This window comes from Strix aluco, chromosome 1 (genome assembly GCF_031877795.1).
Source record: "Strix aluco isolate bStrAlu1 chromosome 1, bStrAlu1.hap1, whole genome shotgun sequence".
Classification (NCBI taxonomy): Eukaryota; Metazoa; Chordata; class Aves; order Strigiformes; family Strigidae; genus Strix; species Strix aluco.
In genome coordinates, this window is record NC_133931.1 from 17,895,383 (window position 1) to 17,914,264 (window position 18,882).

At 33.5% G+C, this 18,882-nt stretch overlaps 1 protein-coding gene across 2 annotated transcripts in view; it reads left to right on the forward strand.

The window, feature by feature from the left end:
• The window catches only part of CSMD3 (CUB and Sushi multiple domains 3), a 756,099-nt gene that overhangs the window by 677,157 nt on the left and 60,060 nt on the right, over positions 1–18,882 (forward strand). For both annotated transcript variants that reach the window (XM_074808674.1, XM_074808748.1), the window contains 3 exons: positions 9,593–9,766; positions 12,449–12,622; positions 15,442–15,627. In XM_074808674.1, coding sequence (XP_074664775.1) covers positions 9,593–9,766; positions 12,449–12,622; positions 15,442–15,627 — 534 coding nt within the window. The remainder of the gene's footprint in view (positions 1–9,592; positions 9,767–12,448; positions 12,623–15,441; positions 15,628–18,882) is intronic.

An 18,882-nucleotide genomic window follows, 5' to 3' on the forward strand; every position in this document is an offset into this window, starting at 1 on the left:
CTTTTTTTGGTTTTTTTTGGTCTAATGCAGCTTGGCAGGAGGAAATACATAGACATTTCCAGAAAGCTGCACAATTTTTAAAGTGACTGTGGATAGAAGTTGATGTGGTGGAGATCAGTATGTGCTGAAATGACTTTTCTTGAGGTCATTTGTTGTCTTTTAAAATGTTTCCTGTATTAATTTGGTTATCATTTCAGAAAACATAGTTAAAAAAACCCAACAAAGTAAATTTAAGATACAAAAATATAGCATGCTTTGAAAAACCTTTCTATTGGATCTAATTCTTTTTATACTTAAAAGCAACAGCTGTTTTCTTAAATTATTCCAAAGCATTCTGATTTCTTTCTAGAACCTTGTTTATTGTTAATGTAATGTACAAAGTTTCATACTTCTCTTGGGGGGGGGGGGGTATCTAATTTTACTGAGTTTCTCTCAGTTGTGTTAGTTGGATAACTGAGAGTAATTTTAGAAGGTGCTTAGACATCATATCAATGAAAACCATGTGAAAACTGGGAAAAAAATGTTATTTTCAACCAATTGTCAAAATCGGTAGAGGAGATACCTTATGCAAACTTTTCTTTATTGTTGATTAGTAATCTAACTCCAGCTTTTCACATTTCTTTAAGTTGTGAATACATGCTATTTAATGCAGCTGGACTATCTTCAACCCTCATTAATTAATTCCTTCTTTCTCAATTCCTCCTGACATCTAAACACATTGATAAAACAGATCTGTTGATATTGTCTCCCTTCTTTACCAAAATTCATTGCTGTCATTTCCTACATATGTCCGAGGCAGAATCAGCAATTGCTGGAATGACAGGTGTGTTCAGTTCTGCAAGTTAGTATTAAATCTGAAATCAAGATAAACAAAATATGATTAAATTTTTAAAAGGTCTATAAGATCTCATATTTTGTTGTTAATCTTGATGTTATTAAATGATGTTATATTTAGTTCACTTGGAGAACTAAACACACCTTTGTAAAATGCTAAGTATCCATAGGAATTAAAATGCAAAAATGAAGACTGAAGTTTACTTGATCAATAAGACATTGGAGGTGTGTTTCCAATACATGACTAATATTAGAGGAGTTTTCAATAAAGACAAGTAGCAGAAAAAAGTTAACCCACCCAAATTGTGTTAGAGAGAGCATTAAATGTCAGCACTTGCCATACAATAGTATCAGGAATACCTTTCATCTCTTCTCCTAAGAGAAACAGTAAGCCTCACATACTGTGTCTTTGTCTGCATTAACAAATAATCCAACAGAAAAGAGCAGATCATGAGACCAATAATTGCTTCTGAATTCTCTATATCTGCATTACATATGGTCAGAGAATTTTCCTTGGACAATATCTGGTCTAGTACTCTGAGCTAAATGTCATTTTAACTCGTATGATTCTAAGCTGTCAAGAGGATCTGTCAATAACTTTGACCCGTTTGTCTCCAAAAGGAGATAGAACACTTATTTTGTGCACCTCAAGTTGAGCTTCTCAATGTGCTTCCTCTGAAAGGAAGATGATTTTTCATAGCAAAACCACTCAGCGCATTTAAAAGTTACAAGGAGTATCTGAGCCAAAGTGCTAATATAGACACAACCTGTGACTTGTTATCTGAGGGATTTTACTCAACTTCCTCTCTTCCTTTCATTTCATTGGAAATGAAATACCAATTCCAAACACTAATGAGTCATTGGTGACAGCCTGCTACTCACAAAGGAAATATGATGACATATGAGAAAGCAGTTATCCATTAGTTCTTTACAGAGCAATGCTGTCAGTGGGGTAAAAGAGTAGTAGATATACTGGTTGGGGCAGAGTAACCATGTAAGCTGACAGTGAATAATATGTTGTGCATGAATCAACCAGTGCTTTGGAGAGGTTATGGGACAGGTAAGGATCTGCCATTTAGGACCTCCAGTCAATTCATAACTGAAAGATAACATCAGAAGGGATGAAGAGGTTTTTTTGTAAAACCAGTTTATAAGCTCTGTGTACATTAGTAAATGAAAGCACCAGTGGGGAGGTTAGATAACCAAATTAGAAGGTATGAAAAGATATTAAATTTATGTATGTTGTGGATAAATTAAATCAGGAACTGAAATATATACATATTTAAGTTATATGCAATTTATTTATTTGGAACAGCAAGGTAGAACAGTAGAGCTGGAAAGTTATCTTTCAGTTCTTTTATTTGAGAGTAAAGTATGCATACTCAGGAGTGAGTGTACCTTTAAATTTCTATCAGGTAAGGATAAAGGAATCGTAGTATTTATATTTTCCCAATCAGATTTCAGTCACTGAAGGGTTTCTATGGCTATGTATCCTCTGAAGCATAGCCTTTCTGCCACTATTTTCATCCTTAAAAATTTTGGAAAAACATACAAGCAACTAACTTCTTCCTCTTCACTGTTTTTAAACATTTTTTTTTATACTCATGGTTTTTCAACTTAAAGGGAATCTGTATCTCCAGTGATACTGAATTAATATATCTAGAGTTAGCCATATGCTTCTCTTTGTTCTTCAATACTACTGCATAATAATAATAACAACTAGACTTTCAAATGAGCTATATGATGTTTCATCTTTAAAGAATTATTCAGCCATTTCAAGGAATTCAGCAGAGAACTTCCTTCTGTGGATAACGGATTAAAAAAGATTTAAAAGAATGTTACCATTCATCCTGAACAGTTTTAGTACAGCTTGAACAGCTGGCAAGGTGAGGATTTTCTGAAACTAGCAGGAGAGAGACCCTAAACCCTGTTTTGTCCAGGGCTGTACCAGTGCTGTTTCAATACTGTGATTTTCTACAGAAGATGTTGTTTGTGAACAAGAGGATGTAAAAAAATTCACAATTATAAGAAATGCAAGCCCTGTAGAGAAGAAAGATATTCCAGCAAATAAGTATTCCCTCCTCAGCTGAGGTCATCTTGACAGCTTAATTAACTTTGTTGAATAATAACCTAAATCTCTTTTTCAATAATATATTGATATGTAGATTTCTTTCACTACTATGCTCATGTTTGACATTACTGACAGTTAAAATAAGTATAGGCACGTTTTTGCCATTTAATATAAAGATTCTGTATTCATTTATTCCTACTCTTGCATCTCAGAGAGTAATCTGCAGAACAAAAAACTTCACTTGCAGCTGAGGTTTCAAAGATTCTGACAGGAAGTTATTATGCTCATTCTTCATTGCTAGAGCTGGATTTCATGTAAAGATAGTCAATTTATTTGGTGCTCACATGTCATTAATATCCTCCATTTCTAATTTTGTTTCTTAATAATATTTCATGTAGTTATCCTTCTCAAGATTTGTTAGACTGAAAATTGAGAGTTTTATAGTTATTTCCCCCCTCAAATCTGCTACTCGGTAAAACCTTCACGTTTAATATCTTTCTTTGTATCATTCACTCATTGCCTTTACAGAAGTGTCATCTTTTGGTTCAATATTATTAATTTCTGGTTACATTAAGACCTAGGGGTCTCAACTGAATCCATAGAACTGCTATATAGGTCTTTTATATCCATATCATAGAAAAGATGGAACTACACCCGGTCATATGATACAGCACTAAAATAAAGACATGAAAAAAGGCTATCCTGAAAACAGTCTAGAACGGCCTAGTCTAAAAGAGTCTAGAATCCTAACGTAGTGTGAAGTCAGCTATTTGCTAATAGGGTGTTAGAATATTTACCCACCCCAGCAATAGTAATTACGATAATCTAATTGTTGCAAATTGTTGAATGGAGATTTTGCTTACCATTTGCTAATTTTATTTCAGCTTTTCTTTGATTCATAATGCAGTAATTAATGCAGTGCAGTAAATGTATGTATTCAGCAAGGTACCATGCAAGGGTGTAATATTTTTTCTCTCATTCATTCTGATAAATGCAGATCAGAAGTACAATATTGATCTTACTGCTTGAACAGCTTCATCTGTCCCATATTTCCCACAAATCTTATATGATTGTTTTTCATTTTTTCAATAGCTTTCCAAGGTGACTACAACAGTTTTATATTTGCTTATAACTGGTCTTAGAATCATAATACTACTTTGCGGATAAAAAAGTGATATTCCATTAGATAATAACAGTACTATTAAGTGTTTTATCCATGATAAGTAAATGCTCAATCACTTACTGGCTGTTTAAACATGACTGTAAATTGATAATAGAATCAGTATTTCTTAAATGCTTTCTCATCTATTTGCACAATAAATTCGCTAGCAAACAAGAGAAATAAAAAAAAAAAAAACAAACAAACAAAAAAAACCCAGGAGACAGCTCTGTTGCTGAGTATTTCAACCTTTGTTTTCCCAGCAGTACTCTTAGTCTTTTCTCAGCGGTCCTTTACTTTCTACTTCCTTATCTTTTTGCATGCGTTTTCAGTTTTCTGCTATAGTTTTTCAGGCAGATTTTGTCTGTATTTAGAGAGAGATCTCTCAATATGATACCCAGTTTGCAGTATTTGCATTCAGTCCCCAGTGAAAACACTCCACATGCAGAGCTTAACTCCTGAGCAGTTTTGTATCTGGATTGCATTTAGGAGGAATAATTTAGTTATCTCATTGCAAAAGACAGTTAGCTACACCTTACGGTTATATTGAATGAAGGCTGGGCATTACAACAAGCAGTTTTACCATTTTATTCCGTTTCATTATACTAAATTTCACAACTAAAATGTTCCTCTTCCATAATGATTCAGTTGGGGTAAGTATGACATATTTCTGAAATGAGAACATATTTAAAATTATGTCCCTTTATGGCTTTGCACTATTTTTTGCAATAGTGAAATTGTATATTATTCCTTGTTTATACCAGTGTGACAAAACTGACATCAATTACATGGTACAAGTGAGGGGAAAAAGATTCTAGGGATACAGCTGTGAGATAAAATGAAGGAATAGAGTTGATTTTTGTTGCCATTGCACAATAAATATGTCTAATTCAGAAACAAAGGCATTTCTCAGAAAACTATACATGTGCAGTATTTGTTTTTCTCAGACTACCAAAGAATCAACAGTAATCAGAAAGCTTTGGAAACTTTCCACAACCAAAACAACCCTTCAAAACCCCAAACTCATTATTTTTATACATATATATGCACCTAGATGCAAACACATAATACACAAATAAAAGCATCAAAGGCTACTGAATGACACTTCAAAAACTAATTTCAGAATGTTTATAAGGGGAAATAAATATCTTTATTTGTCACAAATCCCTTAAAATAAGAGTTTAAATGGAAGTACTGAAAAAAAAATTAACATCAGAATTAATCATAAAAACTACTGGGATATGCAGTAATGAATACAAGCATATCCTTAATGTATAATGAAAATTTTGGAATTCTTTTTTTCACAGGTATCTTAAGAGAAAAATTACAAAAGGGAGGAATTCTACTAATAGTCATGAGAAAAAAAATAAACACCTTGCTTTTAGAAGAAATACATTAAAACCAGAATAGAATGGAAGAGAAATTAAGTAATAATTACTTTTCCAGATATGGGTGTAGATGGTGGTAGGTTTTTTTGTTGGTTTGGGGGTTGGGGTTTTTTTCTTCCACTTCTTTTTTTCTTGATGTTGGAGAAGTAGTAATAGCAACTATTATAAGTGAAAGGTCTTTATTTCCTCTGAGGGAGACCAGCTCTGTGGATGTGTGAAGCAGAGTGGGAAAATAAAGCAAACAAAGAAAAATCTTCTGGAAAATATTAATGAGACTCTGACTTCATTGCAATTTAGGGAATTTATTCAGCTGCATAACTTAGTGGAAATTTCAGTAATATTCTCAAAGGTTCTCTTAACAGGAACTATGTATACCATTACATATACTTTCTGTAGCAAACATACTGAACTGCTTACCACATGCACCTACATGACAGATGGTATTTTGAAAATGAAACAAATCAGGCTGAACCCATCTCAATGCTCATCTGAAAGCTGAGTGAAAACTGGAGACAAATCCTGCAAATCCCAAATAGTTTTTATTTGTTTTTAAAATTGAGATGAAGAGTGTGTCACAAGTCTGGCATATCCTGGTTTAAAATAATAATTAATTCCTTAACACTGGCATAATAAGTTGATTTAGAATTCTGTTATGATAGACCTACAGTTTTATAATATTCGTCTTACATTTAAATCTCTCTTTTTCCTTACACAGTGATAGGAGTACGCTCTACTATTTTAAAAAAAATATGCACTTCTTTACTAATAGTGATCAGTTCACAATCAGTCATGCAATATAGTTAGTGCTCCAAAGATATACAGAGTGGGAGGAAATAATCAAGGAGGAGGGATTTGAAATAATAGAATCATAGAACAGCCCAAATTGGAAGGGACCTCAAAAGTTCATCTGGTCCAAACTTTCATGGGAAAGGGAGCTCAGATGGATTATCTAGCACCCTGCCCACTCACATCATGAAAACTTCCAGAGATGGGGACTCCATCACATCCCTGGGGAGATTGTTCCGGTGAATGTTTGTTTGTACTGTAAAAAAAATTCTTTCTTATGTCAAGATGAAATCTCTCTCAGTGCAACATGTACCCATTGCCCCTGGTCTCCATGTGACTTCTTGTGAAGAGAGAGCCTCCATCTTCATTGTAGCTGCCCTTTAAGTACCAGAATACTGTGATGAAGTCCCCCATGAGACTTTTCTTCAGGGACTTTCCTTCAGCCTTTCTTCATAGGGCAGGTACTCCAACCCTTTGATTATCTCCATGGCCCTACTTTGGACCCCCCCAGTCTGTTTGCATCTTTCTTCAGTGGTGGGAAGAAGAATGGACACAATACTCCAGATGCAGCCTGACAAGTACTGAGTAGAGGGGGATGATTGCATCTGTATCTCTGCTAGTAATGCTCCTGCAGATGCAGCCCAGGATCCGATTTGCCTTCATTGCTGCTGTGGTGCACTGCTGACTCATGTTCAGCTTGCTGTCCACCAGGACTTCCAGGTCCCTTTCAGCAAGGCAGCTCCCCAGACACACAGATCCTAGCCTGTACTGGGCTCTTTGGTTATTTCATCTCAGGTGTGGGCCCTTGCACTTGTCTTTGTTAAAATTCATACACTTCTTGCTAGCCTGCTATTCCAGCCTGTCCATGTGTCTCTGTAAAATGGCTCTCCCTTCTGACATGTTCACCTTACCACCCAGTCTGGTGCCATTAGCAAACGTGTGAGGGTGCTTTCACTCCCATCATCCACATAATTTACAAAGATGTTGAAGAATGTGGGGCCCCGCATCAATCCCTGGGGAATCCTACTTGTGACAGGCTGCCAGACTGAATAAAAATCATTGATCACCACCCTCTGAGTATGGCCTGTTAACCAGTGCCCTACCCATCTCTCAGACCACCCACCCAATCTGGACCTTGCCAGTTTGTCCAGGAGAAGGCTGTGGAAAACTGTCAAATGCTTTACTGAATTCGAGGTAAACAACATCCACTGCTCTCCCCTTGTCAACAGAAGATGTCAAAGAAAGTCAAAAGAAAATAAGAAAGAAAAAACAAACTCAAAAGTCAAAAGAAGAAATCAAAACTAGGGTCTGAGAGGTTTATGACAATGAGAGCAAGTAGGCTGAGAGGATGGGAATTTAAGATATTAATGCAAGACTTACAATGATTTTCAATTAAATTTTCACCTGTCCCAGTTGAATGATTTTTGTAATGTCCATGCACAGCTGCAGAAACTGCACTGTGATCTTAGTAACCTGATGTGTTGAATTACTTCAGTTTCATTCCCTCTGCACAGGAAATAGAGCTTGACCTTTACGGTGGTATATTCTGCTTCCACTTTACTGCCATAAAGCAACACTAAAATCTTAATTAAGAACTAGGCCAAATATTGAAATTAAATGCAATTAGAAAATGATTTTCTTGAACATGGTCTGAATCACTACAAAGTGACTGCTTGCACTTTTGGTAGAAACTGATCTTTTCTAGCTCAGTTATTACTCCTCATCTGGTTAGTCTTGTTTATCATCACAAATATGATAGGGAAGTTGGACCTTTGTGGGATGTTCAAGGAAGTCCACTACATACTGAACAGATTATAACTTTCCTAGAGAATTAAGAAGTTCACTGACAAAATTTTTCTAAACATGTATTATGCCATCTAATCCCAGAAAACATAAACCAAATTTCAGGTATGCTTGGTCCTTATGTAACACAGGGGAGGGGACAAACAGGGGGTATATACCTTTGAACAGTACCAGATTCAGACTGCTGTTCCTTATACAGAAGTCAAATTGCACTCATCGATTTAATCTATGTGAAGGTTCACATACTACCTATGTTGTAAATTCTGATGGTTTTATCATGATTCATATGATGAAGTACTATAAGGCTTAAGTTGCCAGACACAAGTTATAATAAAATCTTGGATTTGCATTTTTTTTTAACAGGAAGTTTGTAGCCCTGAAAAAATGAGGCAAAATGCTGAAAATTACATCAGAGTATTACAAACACTTAAAAGTTCAAAGCCAAAACCAATCTAAACTACATTGCTTCTAAATGTCCTTTCTTATTAGCAACCCCATGTTTGGGGGGTTTGGTTGTTTAGGTTTTTTTGGAGGAGAAGTAGAGAAGAAAAGGAGAGCAGAGGAGTTTGGATGGCTGGTAATAATTTTTTTTCAATATAATACCAGCTGAAACACTGCTCATTTTCCTTGCTTGCCTTACTTCTTTTTGCAGTGAGTTCTCTGTCTTATGTCACAGTCTCCATGGGCTCAACCATTCTCAGAGGATTTTCCATTACCACATTTTTTGCTGAATCACAGTACCCATTTTCCCAAGTAAAAATAGTAAAAATGACGCATGGTTTATTCTTTTTTTCCCAGAGTCTCTTTCGATTAAATGTCTGTTTGTGACTTTCATAGTGTAAATAAAATATTTCTCATATTTTGAGAATGCAGGGTAGAAGATTAGACCAAGACATAGAAAGGTTTTTGGTTGAGGACATTTAGATGTAGTTGCACTGGTTTCCTTTAACCCAAACTTTCTGGGATTCTTCTGGGATCAATAGGAGAGAAAGAACTGAAGACAATCCAGAGAGTCAGGCTCCAGCAATAAATTGTCCAAGTTAAATTTAATTTGTTTCTATTGTAAGAAGGGTATATTTATAACATCCAAATGGATTGATATTTGTAATGGATTCATATTTATAATATATTATTTTTATTTGTATTTATATGGAATTCTTATATTTATTTAAATGTATAACGGTGTAATGTTAACTTTATTAAGTTTATCTTAACCAAAATAATTCTAAGGTAAATAATCTAGAATTTTACAGATTGTAATAAAAAGGAATTACTCATATTTTTTTAAAATAAATTTAACATATGACATTTAATCTCTTTGCTACACTGTCTCTTTGTAATTTTTATATATGTACATTCCTACCTATAGAAATGCAATACTTAAGTTTTCCTGAAGTTAATAAAAATAAACCTTTGAATGAAGCCAATAAAAGAAATTGAAAAATGTTCAGCATGTTTTTTTTAATTGAGGAATATGTAAAATTTCTCTGCTATATTTACTGATAATTTTTTCTTTTTTTTTTTTTTTTAAATTTACATTGAAAAATCTAGCTGGTCACTGTGGTATTCCAGATCTGATAGTCAATGGTCAAGTAATCGGAGAAAATTACGGATATAGAGACACAGTTGTATACCAGTGCAGTCCTGGTTTTCGGTTGATTGGTTCTTCTGTACGAATATGTCAACAGGATCACAACTGGTCTGGTCAGCTTCCATCCTGTGTGCGTAAGTAAGCATGGCAACACGTACTGATTTATATTACAGGAACGTCTATGTCAGACAAGATGAGGAATGACTTTGCAACTTAATATACATTTTTCAAAAAAAAGATTTAAAGCAGATCCTCAAAAGTAAGTGGCCACCTAAAATCTGTGATTCATCTGTCAGGTGAAGTTTACTGTTGTCACTTAAAATTTCCATTGCATCTTTCAGCTACTAAATAACTGTCATTTATATATGAATATGAAACTTCTTCAAAAAGTGATGGGACTTAGGCACCCAGGTACTCAAATTTGAAAATTTCTTTATGTCCCTTAATGGCTTTTGAAAATATTTAATGTACATTTACTTTGACTGCAGTAGTTAGATAAGTAGATACTCTTGAACTACGCTGTCAGCACTGATGATTAAAATGTTTGCTTCAACAAACATACTGATTTTTTTCTTCTCCTCACAGAGATACTGTTATTTGGGTTTCTGGTTTGGGTTTTGGCTTTTTTAGCATGAATTTTGCATTTTGTTAAATAAAGCTCCTATTGTGTTATAAGTGTGTCAACATATCACATGAAATACCATTAAGTAATAGCAGAAAATGTTGTATGCTGTTTAGGAAAATGTGAGAGTTCTCAAAAGATTCTCAAGTAAATTACAAGTATGTAACTCAGGTGCAGTAATATCAGTGTATCAAAAATGTATTAGTCTGTCTCCAAATATTCTATTTTTACCACTACATTTTTGTAGCAGAAACTATCTGAATGATGAATCATAATACACAATATTAATTCATTATTCTTACTGCTCACTTTGCTTTGTTTTACATAGAACTAGATATACATAACACTACCATAATAATTGTATGTCTTAATTTTGTTTCCACTTTATGATATAATAATAGATCATTTCTTCTTTATATTACATTTCAGACCAACGCACTTTATAGGTAACTGTTAAGTCAATAAAATTAGATACCATTAATCAAGAATTTCTAAATTAATATGTTAATATCAATGTTGGAACTGGGAAAAAAAAATTGGTTTGGATGTGCTAACAGCAGAGAAAGTGAATGTATTTTCTTCCTCTAATCAAATGGAAGCTGCTTGTTTGAATACCAGAGGATGTGCAATACAGCACTTCAGAAAAGGACACAAGACTTGGGAAAAAATCTTAGACTTGCAAAAGGCTCCTAGGAATAGCAGCCATCCCTAACTTTGTGACAGATATTTAGGAACAGCTCTGCTTCAGATCAGAGGTTCAGGTGAAGTGTAGAAAAATAATCCCACATTTCTTTCTTTCTTTAATGTTAGATGTTTTAATTGAATTTTTGAGATAATGTATTTAAATTTAGTGATTCTGACCTTTTGACTTTTGAATTCACCATTCCTCTTGCTTATACAGTGGATAGATGTATTACTACACTTGTGTATTGCTACTGCATATGCATATGCAGTATTAAAAATTTTATGCAAATTTCATACTTCTGTTTTCACAAGACTATCTTTTATTGTTATTACATGTACATTAAAAAACATCTTTGTGAGCTAAATGCATATCTTTGCCTGACAGTTTTACAGATGTTAGCAGTTTAGTGTATGATTCTAATTACTCTTTTGGGGAAAAATGCAATTCCTTATATAAAAATTTCTGGTACCAGTAACATAAGGGTACTATATTTTATTAAAATCATCTAGTGATATTAATAGAACATACAGAATTCAATTTCACATTCATTGATAGAATATACTGTGACTTGCCTGTATGCTATACTAGTCTTAAGGACCATTTTCACATTTTTAATATTGCTAAATTTTATTTCATTTAGATTATATGAATGGGTTTCTTTTAGAGTTATCATGATAAGTCTATTCTACACAGAGAAAAAGAACATATATTTGTCTGACCTAACAAAATTTATTTAGAAAAATACTGACATTTCTAAAGTGGTAAAAATTTGAGAGTGACATAATTTATTTTGTGATTCTTTTATTTATTTTTTTTTTAATTTTAAATTACTGATAAACATTTTATCAACAACTGAAGTTTGTTAAAACATAGAAGAACATATTTATTCATATTTTGACTTATTTTTGGAAAATTGATTTGTGTTTTATTTTCCTTACTATTTTTGTATCTGGATTTTGTGGGCACAGAAAAAGAACTATACCTTCTGTAGTCAGTTTTTGTATAGATACAAGAAAAGTTTCACGGTGCCCATAATGTTTCATATGCCCAGTCATAAATTTATAACTTCACTAAGTACTTAGGCCTCAAAGATTAAACGGAGTGAGTCAGTACTAAGACATATTTGTAAGAGATAATACCTGAGGAACTAACGCACTGAAATATTTCCTTTCAATTTTAGGTTATATGTAATGAAATCAAGTGCTTGCATTTCTCCCAGTTCTTCAGAAAAGTTTTCTTCATTTGCCTAGATTTCTGCATGGCAAATTCTATTCAGTTTATTTAAATATTTAAATAAATGCTTGAACATTTACTAAAATACATCTTAGTTCTTATTCAGTTCAGAGAAATGTGAATCGTTCGTGAAAAGTACTCAGTATTTTATAATACAAAAACTTTAAAATATTATTATTTAATGATTATAAATATTATGTATTATATCAAAAAACATTAAAACTGATAACAGCATGCTCTGTTTGGTTTTTGTTTCTTTGTTTTGTGCTATGTTAGCTGTTAGCTGTGGTCACCCCGGTAGTCCTATTTATGGAAGAACAAGTGGAAATGGTTTCAACTTCAATGATGTTGTGACATTCTCATGTAATACTGGGTATGTTATGCAAGGACCAACCAAAGCACAGTGTCAGGCTAATAGGCAGTGGAGCCACCCACCTCCAATATGCAAAGGTAAGAATGCAAACATTTACAGATTTCAAACTTTTTTTGAAAATTAAAGTTGAAAAATAAACTGAAGGTAAAGGGATACTGTCAAGACCAAATGATACCTCTCTTACTAACAGACATCAAATTATTAAAGATGTTTCATGATTCTATGATTTTTCAGTTAGGTCTGTTCTACATTCAAGTTGCCAGGATAACTGTTGCAGAGAAACTTTCTTCTGTGTCTGTAGTTTGTAGTGATTTTCTTAAAATGGTTTCTACAAGTTTCTTAAACAAAATTATGCAGAGATAATTAAGAGCTTAAATCCTGAAATAATGTTCTCTGCATTTTAACTGACATAGTTTTAATAGCTGCATAAGAAAACATACTTTTTCTTCTCTTTTACATCTCCGTTAATCTGCCTGCTCATATTGACTTTTAAAATTCAATTCTAATTTGTTAGCATAATCCGTTTGGGTTTGTTCTCAACACTTCTGGATATTAGATTTAAAATTCTTTCACTGAAAATGAAAGAATATTATGAAATTATTTCTGCTTGAATTTTCATAAGGACTTTTAGAAAAGTTTTATCACCACTGTCCTTTTTAACTCTGTTGTTATGTGCTTTTCAAGTGTTTAATTGTTCTCATTTTGAGAAATGTAATTTTTGCTGCAACCTGCTAGCACATATGAAAAATTTGTATTAATTGTTTTTCAGCATCTTCCCAGCAGCTTCCATGGATTTTTATCTGTACACAGCCTAAGTCATGTTACATATTTATAGCAATTTGATTTACTATAGTTTCCGTCCAGTAGATGTTCTCTAGTTTCTTTCAATAACGTTGCCTTAAGTGATACTGCCAAATAGTTTAAATAACTTAAATTTCCAAGGACCTTTTTGATGATGATAAGTTATTATTTTTAAATGTTCAATACTAAACATGTACTGTGTATTAAGGGTACCTTATGAATCTCATTTTCAGTCTAGTTGCTATAAATCACCTCAGTGTTCTGGTATTGCAGAGTAATGTGTCAAACTGTCTGATATGATTTTTCCCCGTAGGGATCAGTAAATAAATTGATCAGATTATTCCTTGAAATTTTACACAGTCCCTGAAATCTTCTATAGGTTTTAGAACAAACTTTAAAAATAAAAAGAACCAACTTTGTGTTGAACATTATTAGTGGTGTCTGTAATGTGCAGTGAAATTAATCCTAATTAATATGATTTTGTTCTATTTGCATTAAAGTTAAATTAAAAAATGAAAAGATGTTACCTTGAATGTTTGTAAACTGCCTGAAGTGCAGTACTATAGAAAAAGCTGCACTCCTTTGTGAAGGCTGAATTTGCAATCATTATATAAATTCAGCAGTACACTTGCTGTTATACTGTCAACAACTTTGCTAGGTAGCTAGTTTCCTAGACAACTATAATAATAGTAGAAAACTATTTAAATGGTCAAAGCACCTTGTATTTTTTTTTTCAAGTGTTCACTACTCCAGATTTATTAATAAATAATTTTCATTACTTAAAGTGCATGCTCAATAATATGAAGATGAATGTTCAATTGTTATAAAACTGTTGTCTACAAAAATAAAAATGGATAGAAATATAGCTCAAATTTTCCTCCAGGAAAAAAAAAAAAAACCCCACACACATTTTTAACACTGTCCATCAATATAACTAAAAAAAATGATCATTTAATGTCAAAAAAGTCAAATCCAACCAGAAAGTTATTTCTATCCTTGAAAAACATATGTATTCTAGTCTTGCGGTACCAATATTTGAGAAGCACACAAGCAGACTCCAACATTTAGGATAGTTACTAGAGAGAAGTAGATGAGCCATAAAATAACTACATTGAGCGATGTAGGTAAGAAAAATGATCTTAAATTGCATCTGGCAATATCTTTATTTTCTTTTTAGATTGCAGTCCTTTTTGGCATAGTTGATACTTTTATGTACACACATTCATGCATATACGCAACCAGATATATTATATACATATTTACACACAGGTACATACACATGTATGCATATAAACATGCAATTGATTATAAGGATATAGGGGTAGTAATTTTTACATCAACTGTAATTTTCTAGAGGAACTTTGAGTAGTTGGTGATGTGTTTACTTGACCAGAGGAGTCTATTGCATGGAAACTGTTAAAAAAATCTCCATGACCCCCAAAGTAAGTATTACACTCCACTCACCAGACAGCTATACATCACAAAAAAAGGAAAAAAAAAATCAATCTTCAGTGATTTTCAAACATATGAAACCTAAAGTAGTTGAGGACTCAAAAAATCCATCGATATTCTTAACCATGAAAGTATACTCCTATTTTTAAACTCACAGACACATTTGTTGGGATATTTCCCTGTTCTAAAAGAATCACCACAGTCTTACCTAACTGACCATGTGCCCTTTAGCTCAAAACTTCTGGCTCAAAGGTGCTCCATTATCAAAATGTTAGTACAGGAACAGAATTATATTTGCATGGCTGTGTGAATTAGACCAAAGGCACATCTAGCCCCATAACCTGTTTCCAGCTATAGGTGATAGTTTATGTGAAGTCAAGAGTATAAATTGATGTCCAGTCATTTCTAATGGAAAATACTTTTACAGCATCATCACACTCAGTGAATAAACATTTCCTTTTATTTGCTCTGAGTTTGGCATCTCCTGGTTTCATATCATCTTCCTAATTCAGTATCATTATACATAAAATCAGGGTAGAAACACATTGGAAGTTTCTCATACAAAGGATAGGACACCATTTAAGGACGATTTCAGTAGACTGTAGTTGTATGATTCTCAAGTCTGTGCTCTTCTTCTTTTTAGTGGTCAACTGTTCTGATCCTGGAATTCCTGCAAATTCTATAAGAGAAAGTAAAATCGAACATGGAAATTTCACATATGGGACAGTGGTATTTTATGACTGTAATCCTGGATATTTTTTATTTGGCTCTTCAGTTTTAATTTGTCAACCAAATGGCCACTGGGACAAACCTCTACCTGAATGCATTAGTAAGTAGATAATGTGTATGCTTCTGCAGAGAATGTAGAGTAGTATTATTTTATACAACATTTCCATCAGTCTCATGACAGCAATTAAAATAATCATATTTATATACATTTGTGTGAGTGCAGTAATGATAGTAAGTCTCAGTAGCAGCTGAAGTAGGCAGTTACAGAGTTATTTTATGTAGCAAATAACAAAGAAAACTTGGGAAATGCAGTAACCAAAACAAACATCTCTGAATGCTTCAACACAATGATCCCTGATAGCAGGGATAGAAGGTCAAAACATATCCATTGAATTTGCGAACACATGGCCTCCATTGCCCACAAGCTATGATCACACTGAAACTTAAAAACTATAGTACCCAATTATTGACTTATGTCACTATAGTGCTTTCTGGACTTCTCTTGGGACAACAACAAGATCAGACTATCTATGGAGACAGTAAGCAAGTAGTAATGGCACTATAGAGCATCAAAATTATTCTCAGAATCATGTACTCAGTTTACCACACTACCAGATGTTTCTGAACATCATAGTCATATGCAACCTATCTACTAAGGCACGTGGATCTACACAAGGATGTTGTTTTTGTCATGGCTTGTCATGAACAACTTTCTAACTATGGTGTAGATATAGCCACAGATGTTTCTGAGGGTTTTTAATTGGCTGGACAGCTAGTTTACCCAGTTTTCTACAAGTCTATGAAAAGGGTTTAGGTTTTAGATCAAAGTTTCTCTCTGAGAGAGACTGAAAGCTTTATTTCTAGAGATTATAGGGAAAACAGCCTAAGGGTTCCTTATTCAGGAATCATGGAGCACTATTTGCAATATTGTAGATATTAGTTCTCAGTTTTACCTTTATTAGTCTACCTTAACCGAGATTTGTCCAGTTCTGCTATTCTCTCTCTAAAAAACCAAAAAAACCCCTTTATTTCCTATTACTGTTAAAACTTCTAGTTCTGGAAGTTGTCTCTTTCTTTGATGGGATTAATAGCTTGGTTGCAAGTCACAGTTAAACTTATAACAAAGAATCTAAGAGTTTCACATTAAATTTTAAGGTAACATTACCATTTCTGAAAGATAAATACTTAATAGTAACATATCTCCAAACAGGAAGAAATTCTAAAGGTAAAGGTACAAAGATTTCTTTCTACTTTTGTATTTTTATCTCTTAGTCTTCTTTCAAAATTGTCACAAGTAATTTAATAATACAGATTTTACTTTTCTTTTAAGCTGACCTTTGGGAGTAAGTATGCTATATGTACTTTTGAAAGGGCATCCTCAGCTTTATTTGTGTCATTTATACAGAGAGGTCAATGAATTCTAACCTAGGCACTATCCATGATATTTTGTAATCATAAAACTTACCAAAACTTATTTTGATGCAGCTACTAAATATTTTTTTATCAGTGCCTTTCATCTTCTGGAGTGTTTCACAAATTGTGTTCATTTTGGACAGATGTAGGGCAGTCATTTAGTAACCTGCTCATTTTTCCACTATAAGAACAATGGAAAAGAAGTGGATGTTTTTCTTTGACCCAGGTTGTACTATTTTTTGACCTAGCTGGATTTCAATCTCTCTCTAACTAGTCACAAAGAACACACCTTTTCTTTGAAATATTGCTAGAGTAATGAAGAAGAAACACGGTAACAGAGGAAAAGCTGTTCACCTGTAAAGTGACTCAATTCCTTTGAAATGTGTTGTAGCTAGAGTACTTCTAGGTAGTACAAATCCTGTAAGAGGCAGAATTCAGTGTTGGCCTGGATCATAATGACATTTCATCTGTCCCTTAGACTTTCAGGACCATATGCTACTTAGGCACGTGTTGCTAGTAAAATACTTTAAATTTGAAATAAACTCAAAATGAAAGATACGTTTGGATAATATACCACAAAGGATTCCAGTGACCATATCAGATTTTTCTGTACTGCAAAGTATTCTCAATTTAGTTCTGACAGACATGCTCTGATTTGTTATTTTTAAACTACTGAGATGTGAGTACACACAATCCACACCTTCCAAGCTTGAAATCCAAATAATGTAGACTAGTTTTTTTGCTGGTGTCTGTGTAATTCGCCCAATGATTCTATTGCAGCACCTTGTCCTGACATTTATTCCCTCACAACATGATATATACAGCCATTCCCAGCTGTCAGATAGAATGATAAGAATTGTTGACAACTATAGAGATTAAAGAAACTTCAACTGTGCTTTTTAATTCAGTACTCAAGAAATTGGGTATAACATTTGTAAATTTAACTGAACATTTGTAAAATTAATCAGGCTTTAAACTAATAATGCTGTACTTTTACTGATAGGCCATCACATTTAACCAGAGGATGTGATTTTTTCTTATTTCTGTTTTTCCAGAATGTTATATATCTCATCCATAATCAGTATTAGCTGTTTTATTTATTGGGATTTTTCAGGGAAAAGAAATAGCGAGTGAAATGTCACACTGGAAAAATAATTATTTTCATACGTTTCAGAATTTATCTTTTTTTTTTTTTTTTAAAGGAAACTGAAGTTTCAGTGTGACAGAACTTAATTGCTAATTGTCTATTATGATGAAAAAATATAATTTGACCTCATGTTTTTACATACTCTGAAGGAGATTAATAATATTATTCTATCTTATTTTTCTTCTTCCTTTATTATTTTTTCTTTAAATGTGAATCAAAACTTAATGTAAAATTAAATTTGCACAGCTATAGAAAGGTACTGTGCAGGTATGTGATGGAACAGGACTAGATCAGCTAACATATCTTTAAGGATGCTTTCCATAGAGCACAAGAACTCTTGTTCCCAGGTATAAGAAATCAGGAAATGAAGGCAAGAGACCTGCATGGCTGAGTCAAGACCTGCTGGTCAAACTAAAGGGCAAAAAGGAAATGCACAGGCAGTGGAAGCAGGGACAGGTATCCTGGGAAGAGTACAGGGACGCTGTCCAGTTGTGTAGGGATGGGGTCAGGAAGGCCAAGACACAGATGGAACTTAAATTGTCAAGGAATGCAAAGAATAATAATAAGGAATTATTATGACTACAGGAATGTCAGCCAGAAAAGGAAGGTCAAAGAAAGTATACCCCCACAATGAGCAAGACTAGCAAACTGGTAACAACAGAGGACGAGAAAGCTGAGGTACTCAACAATATTTTTGCCTTAGTCTTCACTGGCAACCTCTCTTCCCACACCTCTCAAGTGGATGGACCATAAGACAGGGACTGGGGGAGCAAAGTCCCTCCCACTGTAAGAGAA